Source organism: Tachypleus tridentatus, chromosome 6, assembly GCF_004210375.1.
Source record: "Tachypleus tridentatus isolate NWPU-2018 chromosome 6, ASM421037v1, whole genome shotgun sequence".
In the NCBI taxonomy this organism is placed as follows: domain Eukaryota; kingdom Metazoa; phylum Arthropoda; class Merostomata; order Xiphosura; family Limulidae; genus Tachypleus; species Tachypleus tridentatus.
The window spans coordinates 136,981,160-136,999,107 of NC_134830.1; the positions used below are offsets into that span (position 1 = coordinate 136,981,160).

Here is a 17,948-nt window from a genome sequence, read left to right on the forward strand (position 1 = left end):
CAAAGCTACACGAGAGCTATCTGCACTAGTCGTCCCTAATTTTGCAGTGTAAGACTAGAGGGAAGACAGCTAGTAATCACCACCCATTACCAACTCTTGGAATACATTTTTGCCAACGAAAAGTGGGATTCACCATCACATTATTAATGCCCCCATGACTGAAATGGCAAGCATGTTTTGTGTGACAGGGACTTGAACCTGTGACCCTCGGATTATGAATCAAGTGCCTTAACCACCTTGCCATTGGGCCGAGTAATGAAAGGAAAAATTTGTTAAAATAATTAACTCATTGTAATATTGGAATGTATTATTATCAGTAAAATTTAACTCGATGTTTTAGTACTTTAGGTGTAAAATAAAAAAATATTGATTCTAGTCTCATATGATTGGTCTGGTTTGAACTCTGCTCAAAGCTAAACAAGGGCTACCTGTCCCTAATCATGCTACTCTTTTACCAACAAATAATGGTATTAAACAAAACACTATAACACCTTCATGGTTGAAGGGATGAGTTTGTTTGGTGAGACTGGGATTTAAACCTACAGTCCTCAGATTGCGAGTCAAGTGCCCGAACCACCTGGCCACGCTGGGCAGTTTCATATAAAAGAACACATTCTGAAAAATCAGTGTAATCCAATGTTAGATTTAGTCCACCAGGAGGCAGCTAATATTTTGACACATTTAATAAACATTTCTTCGTCTTGGCGATACAGAATTGGTTGATATTGAACCAGTTAGCTCCGCTGTGCTAATCAACAAACAAAACTCTTTATATTCACATATGTGATAGTTAAAATCTTTATTCATCACACCAATGTGGCAGATTTAAAATAAGAACATTTTAAATTTAACAAAAGAAAACAGAAACCTTCAATCACTTGTACACATTGAAAACAAGACAAACTGTGCATGCTACTTTTACTCTAAGATTATTGTTCTGCTCCACAATACTGCCCATAAGTGACCTTGGTTTATATTACACAACATATTCTGTAAAACAGGAAGATTTCATGAAAATACTAGAAATTAAACTAAGTGAGTTCAAAACTATATAATACAAAGTTGTGTATATTTTTAGAAATTTAAAATTAAGACACTTTGTAATGTTAAAGTGTTTGTTTTATGGAATGCAAGTACATGAAAAGTGACCAGATAAAAGCAGTAATTTTAATTGTAACACAACTATATTTTTCCACAGTGTAGAAACATTTTCTAAGAGATTGTTGATTTAAAATAAAGATTCATTATATAAATACACATATCTTGGTAATAAAAAGTAAATTCTTTTCATAATCTTATTACATTGTGTTATGTTGGAACTTCCTGCTGCTTAACAACATTATGTACCATTTCCTATGAATACAAAATTCATCTTAAAGAAAATACTTTTTACAATAGATTTTGCTAAAGTTCTGTACACAATACAAGCATATTTAAACAAAAAATTGGTTTTGTACAGACTTAATTAATCTACAAAAGAGAGGGTTAATCTTTCTAAAAAAACCTTAATTTATTTCTAAATAATTTATGAGCCATTTCCAAGACATTATTTTTTATTAATGTATAACTTACTTGTAATAGCTCTGCTGTAACCTAAGTGTTAGGAGATCTACATCATTAATTGTGAACTAAATGCATCAGTACAAGACAAAAAAGTTTGACCTGACATATTATAAGATAAACTCATCTACTCAAGCCTCTGTGTAAATAAATTTCTTTTCTCCACAGTTTTCCAGACAATATCTTAAAAGTTTTCAATTACATGATTGCAAACCAACTTTCTCAAGACACTTTTGAGAATTATCATAAATTAGAAGCAAACAAAACTCAACGTTTCTTGAGAAAGTTGAATCTACTGCTTTTTAAGTGTTAACAGTGTTTCAATATTGCTGGCATTTCAGTTAAGTACATATAATCTCAACACTCTATTAAAATACATTCTAGCACTTAACATACATAAAATCTTTTAAGAGTAAGGAAGACAAAAACAATTTATTGCTGTTTCTATAGAACCTATAAAACTAGTAATTTTCTTCAACCTGGTACATAAAACCTAACCCTTGCATCTAACCTCTAGAGCTAAGCATAGCTATCTTACTCATTGATTTTTAAAAAAGGAACACAAAATATTGAAACATATCAGACTATCTTATTTTGTGAAGATCTCAAATGTGTAATGAAGAAAAAGAATAAATTTAAAATATTGTCACCAGGGTTTGTTTATGATAAAGTGGGAAAGTACGAAACAGTGAACCACTGAGCTTTCTACATTTATACAGTTATAACAAACTTTTTATCTCTTTTTTTTATTATACTTATGATAAAAATATTATTTTTTAATCCATGTTTATATAATACCACATGCTCTGATAATACTTACTATAGTTAAGGAACAATATGGTGGAAAATCTCTAAAACCAAAGCAATAAAAATTAAGTAAACAGTTTTTAAAACTTCATTACATTCTTTTAAAATGCTATACTGTTTTGATTCAAATGTTAATCTTAAAAATATATATTTCTTATTTATAAAATCTAAATAGAAATTTCTATACTATTAATGTGGCAATGCAAATATTGACCTACCCACCCTACCTCAATTATAAATGATGCATTCTTACTCATTTCAATATATACAATAAAAAACCTAACACCATTTCAAAACAGTAATATTAATACATGATAAAGTATTTAAAAAAACTGAACAGCCACAGTGAAGGTTTAACTCTCATGATTATTAACCTTGATACGTTAAATAATTTAGTTTTTTTCTTTCTCAATTTATTTTAGAACTGTTTAACTTAAGATAAAAACTTCAAATTTAACATGAAAATAATTTTGGCATAAAGTTACACAAAGATGTGTTGTATACAAATGTTTCTTGACTGTGACTTTAGAAGAACTGTGATGCTTTCTGGTGGGTGAAACACACAACTTGTGAGAACGTTACACATAAGAGGGGTGGTAGATATTCAAAATGATGATACAGGACGCCTGCAATTAAGATTCACACAATAAAAGCAAAATTCAAGTCAGAGAAACAAACAAAAAACAAAATAGTTACTCAAAACCAGATATTTTACAAACTTCTCAACCCACCAAAACCAAGATATAACCACATAGTTAAAAACCCTTATGAAGGGAGAGTTTTAATATACCACACACATCCAAACATATTAACTTTATAGTTTTTTTCTTAATGATATCAAATAATAAATTTTTTAAGCAAATACAAATTCATTTGCAACTCATTCAGTTGCTGTTTAAAACCACATTTCTTTTGTCATAAAAACATTTTTTGGTGTTACCCCACTGCTAAGAATGACATTGTATCTAAGTGTAACTTACCAACTAGCGTTATTATCTGTTTAACAGTAATGTCATGAACTGTGATATATAAGTATTGGTATAGTGTGGTAAACATCACAGAATATAAACAGTAATGTACAAGTGTTGGTACAGCATGGTAAAAAACATAGAATACAAAGAGTAATATACAAGTGTTGGTATAGCATGGTATACACCACAGAATACAAAAAGTAATATGCAAGTGCTGGTATAGCATGGTATACACCACAGAATACAAAAAGTAATATGCAAGTGCTGGTATAGCATGGTATACACCACAGAATACAAAAAGTAATATACAAGTACTGATATAGCATGGTAAACACCACAGAATATAAACATTAATGCTGTGAATGAAAGGATCCAATAATCAATTGTATTTGTATGAGATATTGTAGTTTGAGTATTGGATTATCACTAAAAAAGATAGAGACTGGTGTTTTAGTCCTAATCACATGGAAAGACTAGTCTTCTAGGGCAAGAAAACTGACAGAGTGCATTCTTTGTGCCATTAGGAGAATAATTCACATTAAATGGCTGCTACTGATGCAGAACAGGTGCAATCTTACCCCAGTTGCACCAGAAGATTAGCTTCTAGCATGAGTAACCACATGTTGGTCACTTCCTTCAATCAGACGATATCATACATCGACAGCAGTGAACATCACCTGCTGTCTTTAAGGATAGTAACTTTTAGTTTTTTCTAGTTCCCATCTGCACAGACATCAGAATCACAAAACTCTGGCAACTTTCCTTCCAGTGATGTTTATTTAAACATTCTACAGCCTCAACAAAATACATGGTATTTCACTTTCTGTGTACCTAGATTATCACGCAAAGTTATTGTGATTTAGTAAGGAGCAAGGCTTCATCTGTTTATATATAAGATGGAAACTGTGCTCATTTGCCAAAAATCACACAATGATGACTTGAAGGTTAGGATATTAACATTACTATGCAGCCACGACAATTACTAGATATTAACCCTACTGAACAAGGGAAGTCTGTCCTTCCCTGTGAAAACATCACAACTAACTAGGTTTTAGGGTCACCTTTACTTAAGTGCTTTTCAATGAGTTGAGTGCAATACTGTATGTCTATATAAGATGTGCAACTGGGTTTCTGCATTCAGTACTGCAATAGACACATTCACTGTCCACCAATAGTTGTCTTGTACACTTTTGCTTCATGTTTGTTTATTTAATAACATTACAAAAGATAAAATTTCTTTAGAATATGTTTTACCAAGAGTAATCAGTTCAGCATAAACACAAGTTAACTATTTCACATAAACACCACAATAATAAATATACCATGTCATCACAACACAGTATTACAAAATTCAGAAAGCAGATTTTATTACCATATCTATGCTTCTGTGTTAAAATACACAGTAAAAAACAGAACAACATGAAAGTACAAGAGACTGCTATGGGTTCCAAGATGTCATTCTTACAGCAGTACAATTTGCAACAAAATAACAAGAGGAGAAGGTGCCAACAACAATGTCTTATATTTTGAAGGAAGACACACACTTGTAAATAATCATTAGTAATCAAAAGTTAATCTGAATGTGACATATCTAGTAACTATGATTGTGACATGATGTTAGCAACTAAAAATGTAATTTTACTGTGACACATCCAATAACTATGATTGTGACATGATGTTAGCAACTAAAAGTTTAATTTTACTGTGACACATCCAGTAACTATGATTATGACATGATGTTAGCAACTAAGTTTAATTTTACTGTGACACATCCAATAACTATGATTGTGACATGATGTTAGCAACTAAAAGTTTAATTTTACAGTGACACATGTGGTCAAGAAGTAAAGGACACAATTATTTCTTCTCACTACAACCTTTTTATTCAGTTGCTGCTGGACATTGGTTGCTAAGCCTTTTAACATTTCACACATGGAGGATATCAAACACTTTTTTTTTTATATGTTATATATATATATATATATATATATATATATATAATTGAATAACCCAAAGCTCATTAATAACTACACTGACACCATAGAATTCCAAAATAATTTATTAGCCTCAGTAACTAAGGTATTTTAAATTTAATAAGATATGAAACTTCAAGCACACCAAAGAAGCAACCTACCTCTTTGACATCTTGGATCAAAAGAACCTGGATGCTTTTTCAAAGGTTAAAATGGCTGAGAAAACACTAAAGGGACATTTTAAACTGTTGATTGGTTATTCACATGTAAACTGTTGATTGGTTATTCACATGTCAAATATTGAAATAAGTGTATATAAGGGACAGTTCTCAAAAATGGAAGAAAGTGGACTGCATTTGATTCAGTACATAAGCCATATCTCAGCAAATTGAAAGGGCATGAAATTATTTTATATTCTGACTTATCAATATTAGTCACTTGAGTTCCTAATTAATATAAATCTACAAACTTAGTTTTTTGACATCACAAGCATCTAATTTGAACCAGTGCTGCATTTAACATACCATATGACTCAGTAAAATCTATATTTAGATGTGTTCTTTTAGTATTTACTTTACAATTACGAAATTAACACATATATAATATTAAAGTCTGAATTATTATATATGATTTAATATCAATCTTATTAACACAAATTCATTAAATAGTAGTTCAATAAAATTTTGAATGCAAATAAAAAAATGTGATGACATGACCTTTGATCTCTCACAAAAGGACTAATTACAGAGCTTAACTTTGCAGTGCATTAAAGTTAGGTATTTAGATAAGTTCTGCCACTGTAATATTTTCAAGTACTATCACAAAAAAAGAAAGGTCCCCTTTCAAACACTTCCCAGTCTTTGAAATTCTATGGACATTTAAGGATGGACATGGACCCTAATCAAATAGTAGCATGCCACAAAAATAAAATAATTACAAAAGAAACTAAAAACTAGGAAGTGAAACCTGTGTATAGCAAGAAGAGTGTTACACATATTGAGTATTTCACAAAGCAGGTAAACGAAATAAACACTGATAACAAAATATACTGTTGCTAATGTTCAGTATTTTTTACTAAACTGAAAAGTTTAGTTTTTAATAATTTAAGTACTTACCGTGGTTTACCATTTTTCCATTTATAAGTATTATACAGTTCATCTTCTGAACTGGAGTCATCTCTGTATTCTTCTTGTTTCAGAAGTTTTTTCATAGATTCTGGATCTTCGGGATCAGGGTCTTCTTCGTCATCAAACAAATTGTTGGCTTGTATTTTATGAAGAGCATGATAGCGGGTCCTCTGTCTTGTGACAATGCTGTAAATGCACAGGATGCCAACTAATATGATCAGAGATACAGATCCTAGAGTAAAAAAGAAAGCAGAACCTGATGAAAAGACAACAATGCTACTCTCTACAATTCTACAAACATTATAAAAAAATCAATAATTCTGATTCCTGAGAAACTGTTGACAAAATGTTATTACTTATTCCTACATATATAACATTTCATTGAGGCTTCTTTAAATGGGTGTAGAGTTTTTCCAAGCTGTACACTTTGTACAGTACACTTGTATTTCACAGCTCGATGTGTACCATACACTATACAGTAATTCAGCAGGCAGTGGGTTAATATCATATAGGGCCACACAGATAACACTGTACCCTGACTGTGATATACATATATATGTACACTAGGTTTATAGCCAATGAGTTTTTCTGATAGCAAAGCCATATCAGGCTATCTGCTGAACCCACCGAGGGGAATTAAACCCCTAATTTTAGCATTGTAAATCCGTAGACTTACTGCTGTACTAGCAGGGCCAGTTTATAGCCAAAAACAAAATGTTTAGTGAAGATAATTCTAGTGACAAGCAAGACCCACTTTTTGGTGACCTGGGCAATAAAATAACCAAACTTCATTCTTATAGTCCCATAAGTTTTAAAACCCCAAAGATTTTCTACATTAAGGCAACATCACTCATTAAAATTACTGCATTACTTCTTGGACCTGAAGGAGGACTCAAATCAGTGACACGAGATGACTTCATATGTTGGTGGTGCATCCATGTGACAACTGAATGAACAACAAAATGTATTCATATGCTACTTACCAATTGCTATTACAAAGATATATCGAGGAACACCTGCTATCTGTGAGTTCTTATGAAGTTTAAAGGTGACTTCCAAAGCCTTGTAGTTGTGTACTCTAACCATCTGGAGATATAAAAATAAGGGGAAGATAATCAGTTTTATTTAGTAGCTCTGAAGCCTGTCTTTATTTTAGCTAATATAAAATACATCTGTGTTATAAAAAATTATTATAAGGAAAATCCCAAAATGACTCAATGTACATCATTGACAGAACTTCATCTATTAATATCCTGGAATTTTCTGAAACAAAAGAAAGTTAAATATTCTTGCAGTCAACACTGAAAGATTCCAGAGTACTGACAGCACAAAATGCTAATAATGACAACATACTTTTGTAAGTGGTACATAACCAGGGGCCTCTACAGTAATGACGTATTCCCCATTCACCAAGGGACGCCAAAAGTCCCCAGCTTCTTGAGTCCGAGCCACGTGGTCTGTTCCTTCCACTTTGATAACAGCATTAGGTATAGGGTCATTATAATGAGACTTGACAAATCCTTTCACTCCTTTGTGAACCTAAGGAGATGAACAAAGAGTCATAAAGTTCATGTAGTCTTTTAAGACAGTTAGTCACATTTGATAGTGAACCAATCAGAGCCACTAATACTTTAGTTTTAACACAATCAGCCAGTAAAGCTACAAACAATTCTTAAAGATTTGAAACACAAAAAAATGGAAATTCTGGCAAAGAATGTAATGTGGAAGAGTTTCTTTGATGTAATTAGTGAAACCATCAACAAATTGGTGACATACATGGTAAAAGACCACATATACATGTAAAATAGGTAGTGCTTGGAAAGCAACATTAAGTAATTTATTTGACATGAAGACATTTCACATACAGACAAGCTATGCTGTCATTATGTGCACATCCAGCTGGAACTTAAGTATGCAATACAATGTATGCTTACATAATTCAATATTTATTTACAACAATAGATAGTTTTAATATATATCACTTAGTTCCTTCAATATTAATAACTATATTGGTCAAATATGACAGACAGAATACATGAAATTTCATGTGATAATTCTATTTCTGTGCTTTAGTAGCATGCTATGACATCTGTCCTCCTCTGTAAGGTATTGTGGGGTAAAGGTCAAAAACCCTGATAACAGCACGTATACCTATCTGATGACCTAAACCAGATTAGCCATAGAGGCTTTCTGAAGTTTGCCTGCCATTCTGATAAGTTATTATACTTTTTACTGAAGATTTTTAGCAACTCTTGTGGTAGTTTCTTTCAAGAAGTACATATATGTTGTTTTGCTATATTTAGATTAACCACTGAGTAAATCCATTTTGTATTTAGTTATTTAAGGCTGTGCTTTGTTAATAAAATGAATTTAACTCTTAGATACAACTTTACCCTCAGTTACTCACTTACCAAGTTTATTCTTTTGTACATAAAAACAATCACAGAAACTTACGAGTCTCAACATTTCAAGCAAGGCAGGTCGATGTTCCTTCCATATGTTGAACAGCTTTGACTCTGGAGGACTTGAACAGCAATCTACGTAGATGGCCACATCATAGCCGTAACTGTGATCATAGATGAAGTCCTGTAACAAAAAAAGTAGTGCACTGTTACAGAGCATTTTTATCGTAATTAAAAGTAGAAAACATTTCATGGTAGCAAAAACACCAGAAGACATATTCTATGCTCTTACTATACTTGTAATGAAAGTTAACATTTTTGTGCATAATTAACTTTCAGATGGTTCATGAAAAGTATCAATTATTCACCTACAAATGAAATTTATAATTTGATTTTTTTAACTACTTTTTCAATATCAAAATCCACTAGTTACACTTTTGTTTGGTGATGTGCACACATGGCAGGAAATTCAAGAATGTGAGCATTCCAATTGTTGCACCATGGGGAAAAGTTTTAGTGACAGAGTGAAATAGGTGTGCTTGTTGCACCAAACAGCAATAAATGGAAGTCAAATAAATCTGATTATAGTAACCAAAGAGTTAAAAATGTGTGTACATTTTTATTGGCACCAAGGAAATAATGAGTTATTCTTTAGTGTTTTTACTAAAAGTTAGAAAATGCATCCATTGTTTTCACCTTAAGGATGGTAAGTTAGTAAGCATTTAGTGTGCTTTTACCATTGGTTAGAAAATAATTAGTTGTTATTACAAAAAAATAAGAAGAAAGTTTGTAAGTTTTTCCTTCTGCATCTGATATATGTTATATCAAAATAAGTTTTGATTTGGATTGTTGGTTTTTTTTAGCACAAGAGTTAACACAATTGGCTTATCCACACTATGCTCATCACATGGAATTAAACCTTTGTTTTTAACATCAAAAATTTGGAAAGTTATCACTAAGCCACTGGGGACACTTTATAATTGATTTTGTATTTACTGTTTATAGCTCCTACTACACCAAACTGATCAAAATATAAAGTAATTAATAATAATTTGCTTTTGCTTCAAAATATGATACCCAGAAATATGCAAGCTGATTTCTTTTAAAGTTTCTTTCAATGATGGATAAAACCAAAGATCTTTAAGATTGTAATTTCAATATAATAACCTAAGTAATATAAAATAATTTGTAAAAATTAAACATGATATAAGATTGGCGATGTCAAAAAATACAGAAACAAGGTATGGATGAATCCAATTAATAACTTTTGTACTGCAACTGAACGTTGAACTCCTGTTATTTGCATGAATTCAGGTTTGAATAAAAGCATTTCAATTGTGCTAAAAACACATAGGTCCAAAAAGTCTTGATAAAACTGAAATAAAAACCCTTATAACCAAAGTGCTTTCAAAAGGTGGACCTTTCTTCTTCAGATTGCCCTTGAAGAAGTGCTCGGGTTATAAAGTTTCCTATTCCACCATTTAAACTGGATAACACTGTACAGTGTTACAGCTTTTAATAACCATTAGCTTCTAAAATTGACTCAGTACTTACTGATTGTTTTTTTCTGTACTTTTTAGCATTATACTTAATTTTTGCAAAATATTTATTTTATTACTTGTTTCTCTTTTTTTGTTGACAGTTTCATTGAAGGAGGTTGATAAGTGAACATTTCTGTTATTTTTATAGCTCAATGGTGATATATCTTAATATCACATAACTTTCTCTAATTTTGGATTACACTGGAAGCCAGTAAAGCTGAAATAGTTCTTATATATAGTACAAGAACCCCAGAGTGCTGGACCAATCTTAAGGAAAAATTTACAGAACCCACACCTTCCAATTTCACACCAACTCATTGCCAATTAATAGGAAGAACATCAGATAGATCCAAAGTCATGAAGTACAATACCACTCATACACACACAGCTACATTTTTGTATATTATACACTTTTTGATAATTAAAAAAACTAATGTTTTAAAACCCAGACATCAATAACATGTACTTAAATTTGTCAGTTGTATAAATATCTACCTCCTTTAACATTAATTTAGATTAGTCTTTATTTATTTTTGCTGAAATTGTTTTGCAAGATATCATGTTTGTGCAATAAAAAGTCATTAACAGTTGTTATATAAGTGTCCTGTCATCTAGCGACCAGAAATCAAACTTATTTATAAAACGTGGAAATAATGTGTTTATAAATTGAACTTACTGCTAAGCAGTAAAATCCTTTTTATAATTTTCTCACACAAATACGTGAGGTAGAAGAATGAAAATATTACTTTTACACAAATTGTAAAACACACAATAATGGTGGCCAGTCACTCAAATAAGGCTATAACTTAACTTCAGCAGTTATTTCTAGACATAGTGTAGAAGTCATTACTTTCTCATCCCATACCTACACACTATGTACCATAACTTGTTCTCTAATGCTCTTATAATGTTTTTATTTCATACTAAAGCCATCGTAAAAATTCTGCTGATTTTTTGGCTAGTATGGGAAAAAAAGATGAACACCTTGGCTCTTTACCTATTTTATAGTAATCCACTTTAGCAACACTTTCAAATAATATTGAGAGACTTACAAGCTGTGAAACACTTGATAATGGCAATAAGGCTATACAGCAGCCATTTATTTCTAGGCCCATCACTTAGCAATAACTCAGTATCTGTAAGTTAAGGATGACATTAAAGGGGTCTTACAGTGTGATGTTTAAAATAAAATATAGCATGTTTTAAAGAAAAACCTGTGACTGTAAAGACAAACAAAAGACATGGAACCATCAACTTACCATGAGGCTTCCAACAAAGATAAGACATGGTACCGTAAACTTACCATGAGGCTTCCAACAAAGATAAGACATGGTACCGTAAACTTACCATGAGGCTTCCAACAAAGATAAGACATGGTACCGTAAACTTACCATGAGGCTTCCAACAAAGATAAGACATGGAACCATCAACTTACCATGAGGCTTCCAACAAAGATAAGACATGGTACCGTAAACTTACCATGAGGCTTCCAACAAAGATAAGACATGGAACCATCAACTTACCATGAGGCTTCCAACAAAGATAAGACATGGTACCGTAAACTTACCATGAGGCTTCCAACAAACACAAGATGCGGTACCATAAACTGGCTGCAAAGCTTCCAACGAATACAAGGCAAGGTAACATAAACTTACCTCAAGGCTTCCAAAAAACAAAAGACAAAGTATCATCAACGTACCATAAGGCTTCCAGTATGAGAGTGAAGAGCAGCAGCATTAGCTATTCCATTTGTGCTTTGATCTGGAAAAAGAAAAGCCAGATAGACAATACACAGAGTATTATCAGATTTCATTTTTAAATATTACAGTCTGTGTTATCAGATTTCATTTTTAAATATTACAGTCTGTGTTATCAGATTTCATTTTTAAATATTACAGTCTGTGTTATCAGATTTCATTTTTAAATATTACAGTCTGTGTTATCAGATTTCATCATTAAATAATACACTCTGTGTTATCAGATTTCCTTTTTAAGTAAAAGGTGCTGTGGTAAAAGATATCTTCCTTAAATGACACATACGTAATATCATCAGACATCTTTCTCAAATAATATAAACTGTGTCATCAATTTCCTTCTAAAATAACAAACTGTCAGCCAATTTACTTCTAAAATAATATACACTGTTATTATATGTATTTATTAAATTATTTATTTAACTAAGAGTACTGAAGTGGTTGTTTAAGTAACATAAAAAGTGTCTCAATCACTTCTTCATCTGCTGCATTCATGATGACATGATAAAGCTCTAGTATTAGATAAAAAACATCAGTGGCACTAAATACAGCAGATATAGTGTGACCAACATACCATTATGTTTCTTTGAAACAACATTTATTATAACAATGCAGAATACAGAGGCTAAAAACCATCTTATTTATTAGGATATCAGTATTCATTGTATAAGAAAAAACTAGGCTTTATGTTCTACAAGTATCAGCCGATCTACCTTAAAACTGTACACATGACTTTAGTTACTTACAATTAGATTCTGGGCACGTGACATCTTCTGTCATACGAGAGTGGGTACGAGCATATGACTCTGCTAGTTCTTTAAACACTAATTCCTCCACCTCGTCCAATGTTTTACGAGTTCCTAGAGAAGCAAACAATTTTTTATTCATAAATGATTTTAGATCATATGATAAAAAAATACAAAAATGTATAGAGAAGTCTCAAACAAATAATGTATTTTTATAACAATTATTTATACTACTCCAGAACAATAGTATTTATTGGAAATAATTCTTTAATGACTCATTTTCTGGAAACTTTAAAGGTGTGAAAAAATACCTTAAACAACACACTGTTAAATATCATGTTAACAATTCTTGTAAACATACACACTTTACACATTTTGAAACTCAAAATTATTAGAATATTTCATGTTATACCCAAGTCAAAAGTGTTGAAATTCCTTATAATTCTTAAATTATTTCAGTTTTAAGTATGACAGAAATTAAAGATGTACTTTCATCAGTTACCAGTTTAATTGTTCTCAATACTGAACATAAAGTTCAGGAAATCCCAGTTTTTATGCTTCAAAAGTTTAAAAATATGAGGCTTATATTACTCCACCAACACTACTTCTTTATAGCCTTTAGTGTTAAATAGACTTTATTAGAAGTGTTCAAATAGTGAGAACTTACCATCAATATTATTAGCCCTGTATGGGTAAGATGCTACCAATGCCCCAGTAAATAGAGATACTGAAAGAACACTTGGTGTCTTGGATATCCAGTCCTTAATGGCCTTTGTTTCTTCTTCTGTCGTTGTTTCTATCGAATTTTAATACAATGAAAGAGAAGTTAATGAATGTACAATTATAACATTAAATATCAAAGCTGGTAATACTGTTTCTCATACTTTAAAAAATGTTATGAATTGTATTTCAAAATAAATCACGACATTTTGTTTTAAGATTACAATAAATTACAGCAGCAGGATTGGAAAGGATGTTTTATACAAAATTATAATTTTCTTCATACTTCAATTTCAATCAAACAAATAAAGTTCGGAGAATTGATGAAAACAAGGACACGTCGAACCATGTTTGAAAACGCGACCAAACAATGTTAGTTAAACTGCCATGCAAAACAGCGTTAGTAAAACTGCCATGCCGAACAGCGTTAGTAAACTTCCATGCAGAACAGCGTCAGTAAACTGCCATGCAGAACAGCGTCAGTAACCTGCCATGCAAAACAGCGTTAGTAAAACTGCCATGCAGAACAGGGTCAGTAAACTGCCATGCAAAACAATGTTAGTAAAACTGCCATGCAAAACAGCGTTAGTAAACTGCCATGCCGAACAGCGTCAGTAAACTTCCATGCAGAACAGCGTCAGTAAACTGCCATGCAGAACAGCGTCAGTAAACTGCCATGCAGAACAGCGTCAGTAAACTGCCATGCAGAACAGCGTCAGTAAACTGCCATGCAGAACAGCGTCAGTAAACTGCCATGCAAAACAATGTTAGTAAAACTGCCATGCAAAACAATGTTAGTAAAACTGCCATGCAGAACAGGGTCAGTAAACTGCCATGCAAAACAATGTTAGTAAAACTGCCATGCAAAACAGCGTTAGTAAAACTGCCATGCCGAACAGCGTTAGTAAACTTCCATGCAGAACAGCGTCAGTAAACTGCCATGCAAAACAATGTTAGTAAAACTGCCATGCAAAACAATGTTAGTAAAACTGCCATGCCAAACAATGTTAGTAAACTGCCATGCCAAACAATGTTAGTAAACTGCCATGCCAAACAATGAAAGAAGTATTTAAGTAAGAAAGCTTTTAATTTCTAAATTTTAAATAAAATCTAAAAAATCTAGAAAAACAGAAACAGAGATTAGCATAAAAATAAGTACAAAAAGTAGTGTTCAACTTGTGACCACCAGGAACTTTAAGTGTCCAAAGTAACTTCAGTCAACATTCAGTTTCTGAAGTAATTTTAGGTTCATCAGGATCAAGAGTAGTTGGTAACTGGAAAACTTAATATTGATGCAAGAACTTACAAAGTTACAATATCTCTACTTGCAGGTGAAAAATAACACCAACAACAATAAAGTTGGTCCTTGGCCATTTTTGAAGCTGTCTGTCTGTCTGTCACACTGAGTCAAAAGAACTTACCTAACTAACATATTTCAGTTAAATGTCTTGTATTTAATGTCACTGGACACAGTCATTAGTGTCTATTTCATTCTGAATTATTATACTTCTAATTTAAATGTCAGAAGTTATTACATCAAACACAGAAATAACAGAAAACAAGAATTCTATTAAAATGTTCACATTACATGTTAATAAGAACATTGCATCCATGATAAACAGCTTTGAAGAAAACAGATGTTTAGTTACCTAATCTCAATCTGTTTGTGCATTTTTTTGTACTAGAAAAATAACGTGTGTGTGCGTACCAGTAAAGGACGTATCCAGGTCAGTGCCTCGTTTGTTGTTGTATCCTGCTTTACTGTTGCATTCTTCGTGTACAGCATTCACAAACCCATCTGGATTCAGTACGGGAGCAATGTGAATTCTTGTGTTCTGCACCAACTGCAAGGAAAAAAAATCATTCAATGTATGGGATATTGAAATGTACATAAATGAGAGTATAACACTTTTAATGTGGTAATGAAAATATTTACTGATCTGTGACACTGAGCAAAATCATATCACAGACTTCATCACTTTAACCATAACAAGTTTCACCACTTCAACCAGAACTATATCATCATGTGATTCATTGTTCAAACTAGAACCAAACCATGTGCTTCATCACTACAACCAAAATACTTTCATTACAGTTCCTTAATTAGTTAAAAAATGAATTTCCTTCATTTAGCACACCTAAACAGTGCTAACATATTTCATCAGTATTAAGGACACATATGTATAAATAATTAAAAAAAACATACATTAAATTATAATATTGTAACATGTATAAGGGACATTTTTTAATTTCAACTGGGTGTTTCTAATTAAGCTGTAGTTATCACACAATGTGAAATATAGGGGGGATGACTTTTGACTAATTTTGACATTCATCTAGGCATGAAATGATTGTGTTTTGCTGATCATACAACTTGATAACATCAAACAGTAGCTTAACTTACCTAATCTAACTCTGACTTACACCGATGAGCTTGAATTATAATCTAGAAAAATCTCTCCTGATATTAAGAGGCTCAAATACAACCTAGTTTTGTTAAACTTTCCATCACAAGATTTTGATCTAATGCATCAGAAAATGATTATCCCAGTGAAATTAGTAGAACAACACATTAACTAGATAACACTGTAAACAGAGTACTGAGAATAATCAGTGTGTTCTAAAAGACACAGAAAGCGAGAGCCAAGTTACCAAATCTAGAAAACGAAAGTCCTCACATAACACACAAAATAATCTGAATTAATCTGATGAGATAAATGTCAGATTGTACTCTATGTAAAATATAGTTTAAAAGATACAACAGAGTAAGAGTCAAGTTACCAAACCTACAAAGCACAAGTTCTCACATAACACAGAGAAAAGTCAACAAATATTGAAAAGACAGACCAATAAATATCTTTCAAAATTTGTAGTAAAAAACAACAAAATAATCATTTAACTACCACATGAAAGAAATGCATGACAAGCTTCTAGTAATCTCCACAGTCAGTCAGCAATGTGTACGTACAACACAAAATTTGTCCGTGATAACCTCACTGGAAAATAAAAACATTTAGAATTTAACAAAAAATTATTTTCAAAGTTAATGTTCTAATACTGCTTTTGTTAAGTTGAATCATATACTTACTTCTTTAAGCTAAAGATGTGTGATTTTAAAAAATTATTCCTCTTATGTAAGATATATTTTTAAAATAAAACTGTGCCTACCTCAGTAATGGCAGTGTCACGTCCATAGTGGGACAGGATATAATTAGCTAACTGTAATAAAAGTTCTGTTGTGACCACATCATTTCCATGGAGACCACCTAGATAACGAATTTCAGATATTCCTGGCTGATGTTTCCCTGGTTGAGCAGATATTTCAAGAACTAAGATGTCTTGCTTTTCAACAGTTTTACCAATTCTATATGAATAAAAACAGAAACTATGTTTTACTATTTGTAGGACATATCATACAGAGTACACTCTTTAGAAAACTTGTAACAAAAATGCCTCTGAAATAGTACTATCAACAGAAGTCATTATACAAAATAGTACTAAGAACCTACATTCAAAAGATGTCATATTTTATATAAAACTTAACTTCAAGAGAAAATACACTGTACTTTATGTAGAACTTACTTTCTAGAGATAATACTTTGTACTTTATGTAGAATTTGATTTAATATGATTTAACTTTTGAATAATTAATGGTACGTAAACATTGATGTTCTCCGAGTTTGATCCAAGAAAAACTGTTTTGAATTTTGTAAAATAAAAATTCAATTGTACATTTTGAAGTGATGGCCTCTTTTTTTTTTAAAGAAATACTTGTTCTTTAATTTGTGTTGTAAGATGTCACCAAGCCCCCCCAACTTTCACTCTTCATACCTGTAGAGTTGTGATATAGTGGAATAATTGTTGACTAGAGTTTTCATGAAGTTTGTGACTTCGGAAAAATTGTGATATGTCAGACTCGACATTAGTGGTTCCAAAACAATGTTTAGTTCCTTTGGTGTCTTTTCTTCAACAGTAGAAACAACTGTATGATTCTCATAGCCAGGAGCAGTGACTGTTTCCAAAAGAGGTAACAATAATTAACTAATCTGAACTATACACGTAAACATACCATGCATAAAGTTGCTTTATTTGAGATGGAACTAGCACCAATTACTACAAGTAACATAGCATCCCTCTAAAAAATAACATAAGTTCTAGAGGTAGTTTTACTCCAAGCAATGTTAGTTATGAAGGTGACAATTTTAAAAGTTCTTAAAAATGTAGTGAAAAATACATACATGATAAACAAAAACCAGTTCAGATTTGCATAATATGTCAGTAAATATAACAAAAAATACAAAATATTTAATATTTTATCAAAATATTTAATATTTTATAAAGCATACT

General features: G+C 31.7%; 1 protein-coding gene across 1 annotated transcript in view; it reads right to left on the reverse strand.

Moving 5' to 3' along the window:
- Positions 1-782: 782 nt before the first annotated feature.
- LOC143253783 (carboxypeptidase D-like) overlaps positions 783-17,948 on the reverse strand; it is a 41,268-nt gene continuing 24,102 nt past the window's right edge. Inside the window, 11 exon segments of the mRNA XM_076508146.1 lie at positions 783-2,993; positions 6,427-6,670; positions 7,422-7,524; positions 7,792-7,977; positions 8,893-9,024; positions 12,081-12,142; positions 12,882-12,995; positions 13,549-13,677; positions 15,310-15,445; positions 16,770-16,965; positions 17,433-17,613. Of these exon segments, the coding sequence (XP_076364261.1) occupies positions 2,972-2,993; positions 6,427-6,670; positions 7,422-7,524; positions 7,792-7,977; positions 8,893-9,024; positions 12,081-12,142; positions 12,882-12,995; positions 13,549-13,677; positions 15,310-15,445; positions 16,770-16,965; positions 17,433-17,613 (1,505 nt within the window). The 3' untranslated portion in view covers positions 783-2,971.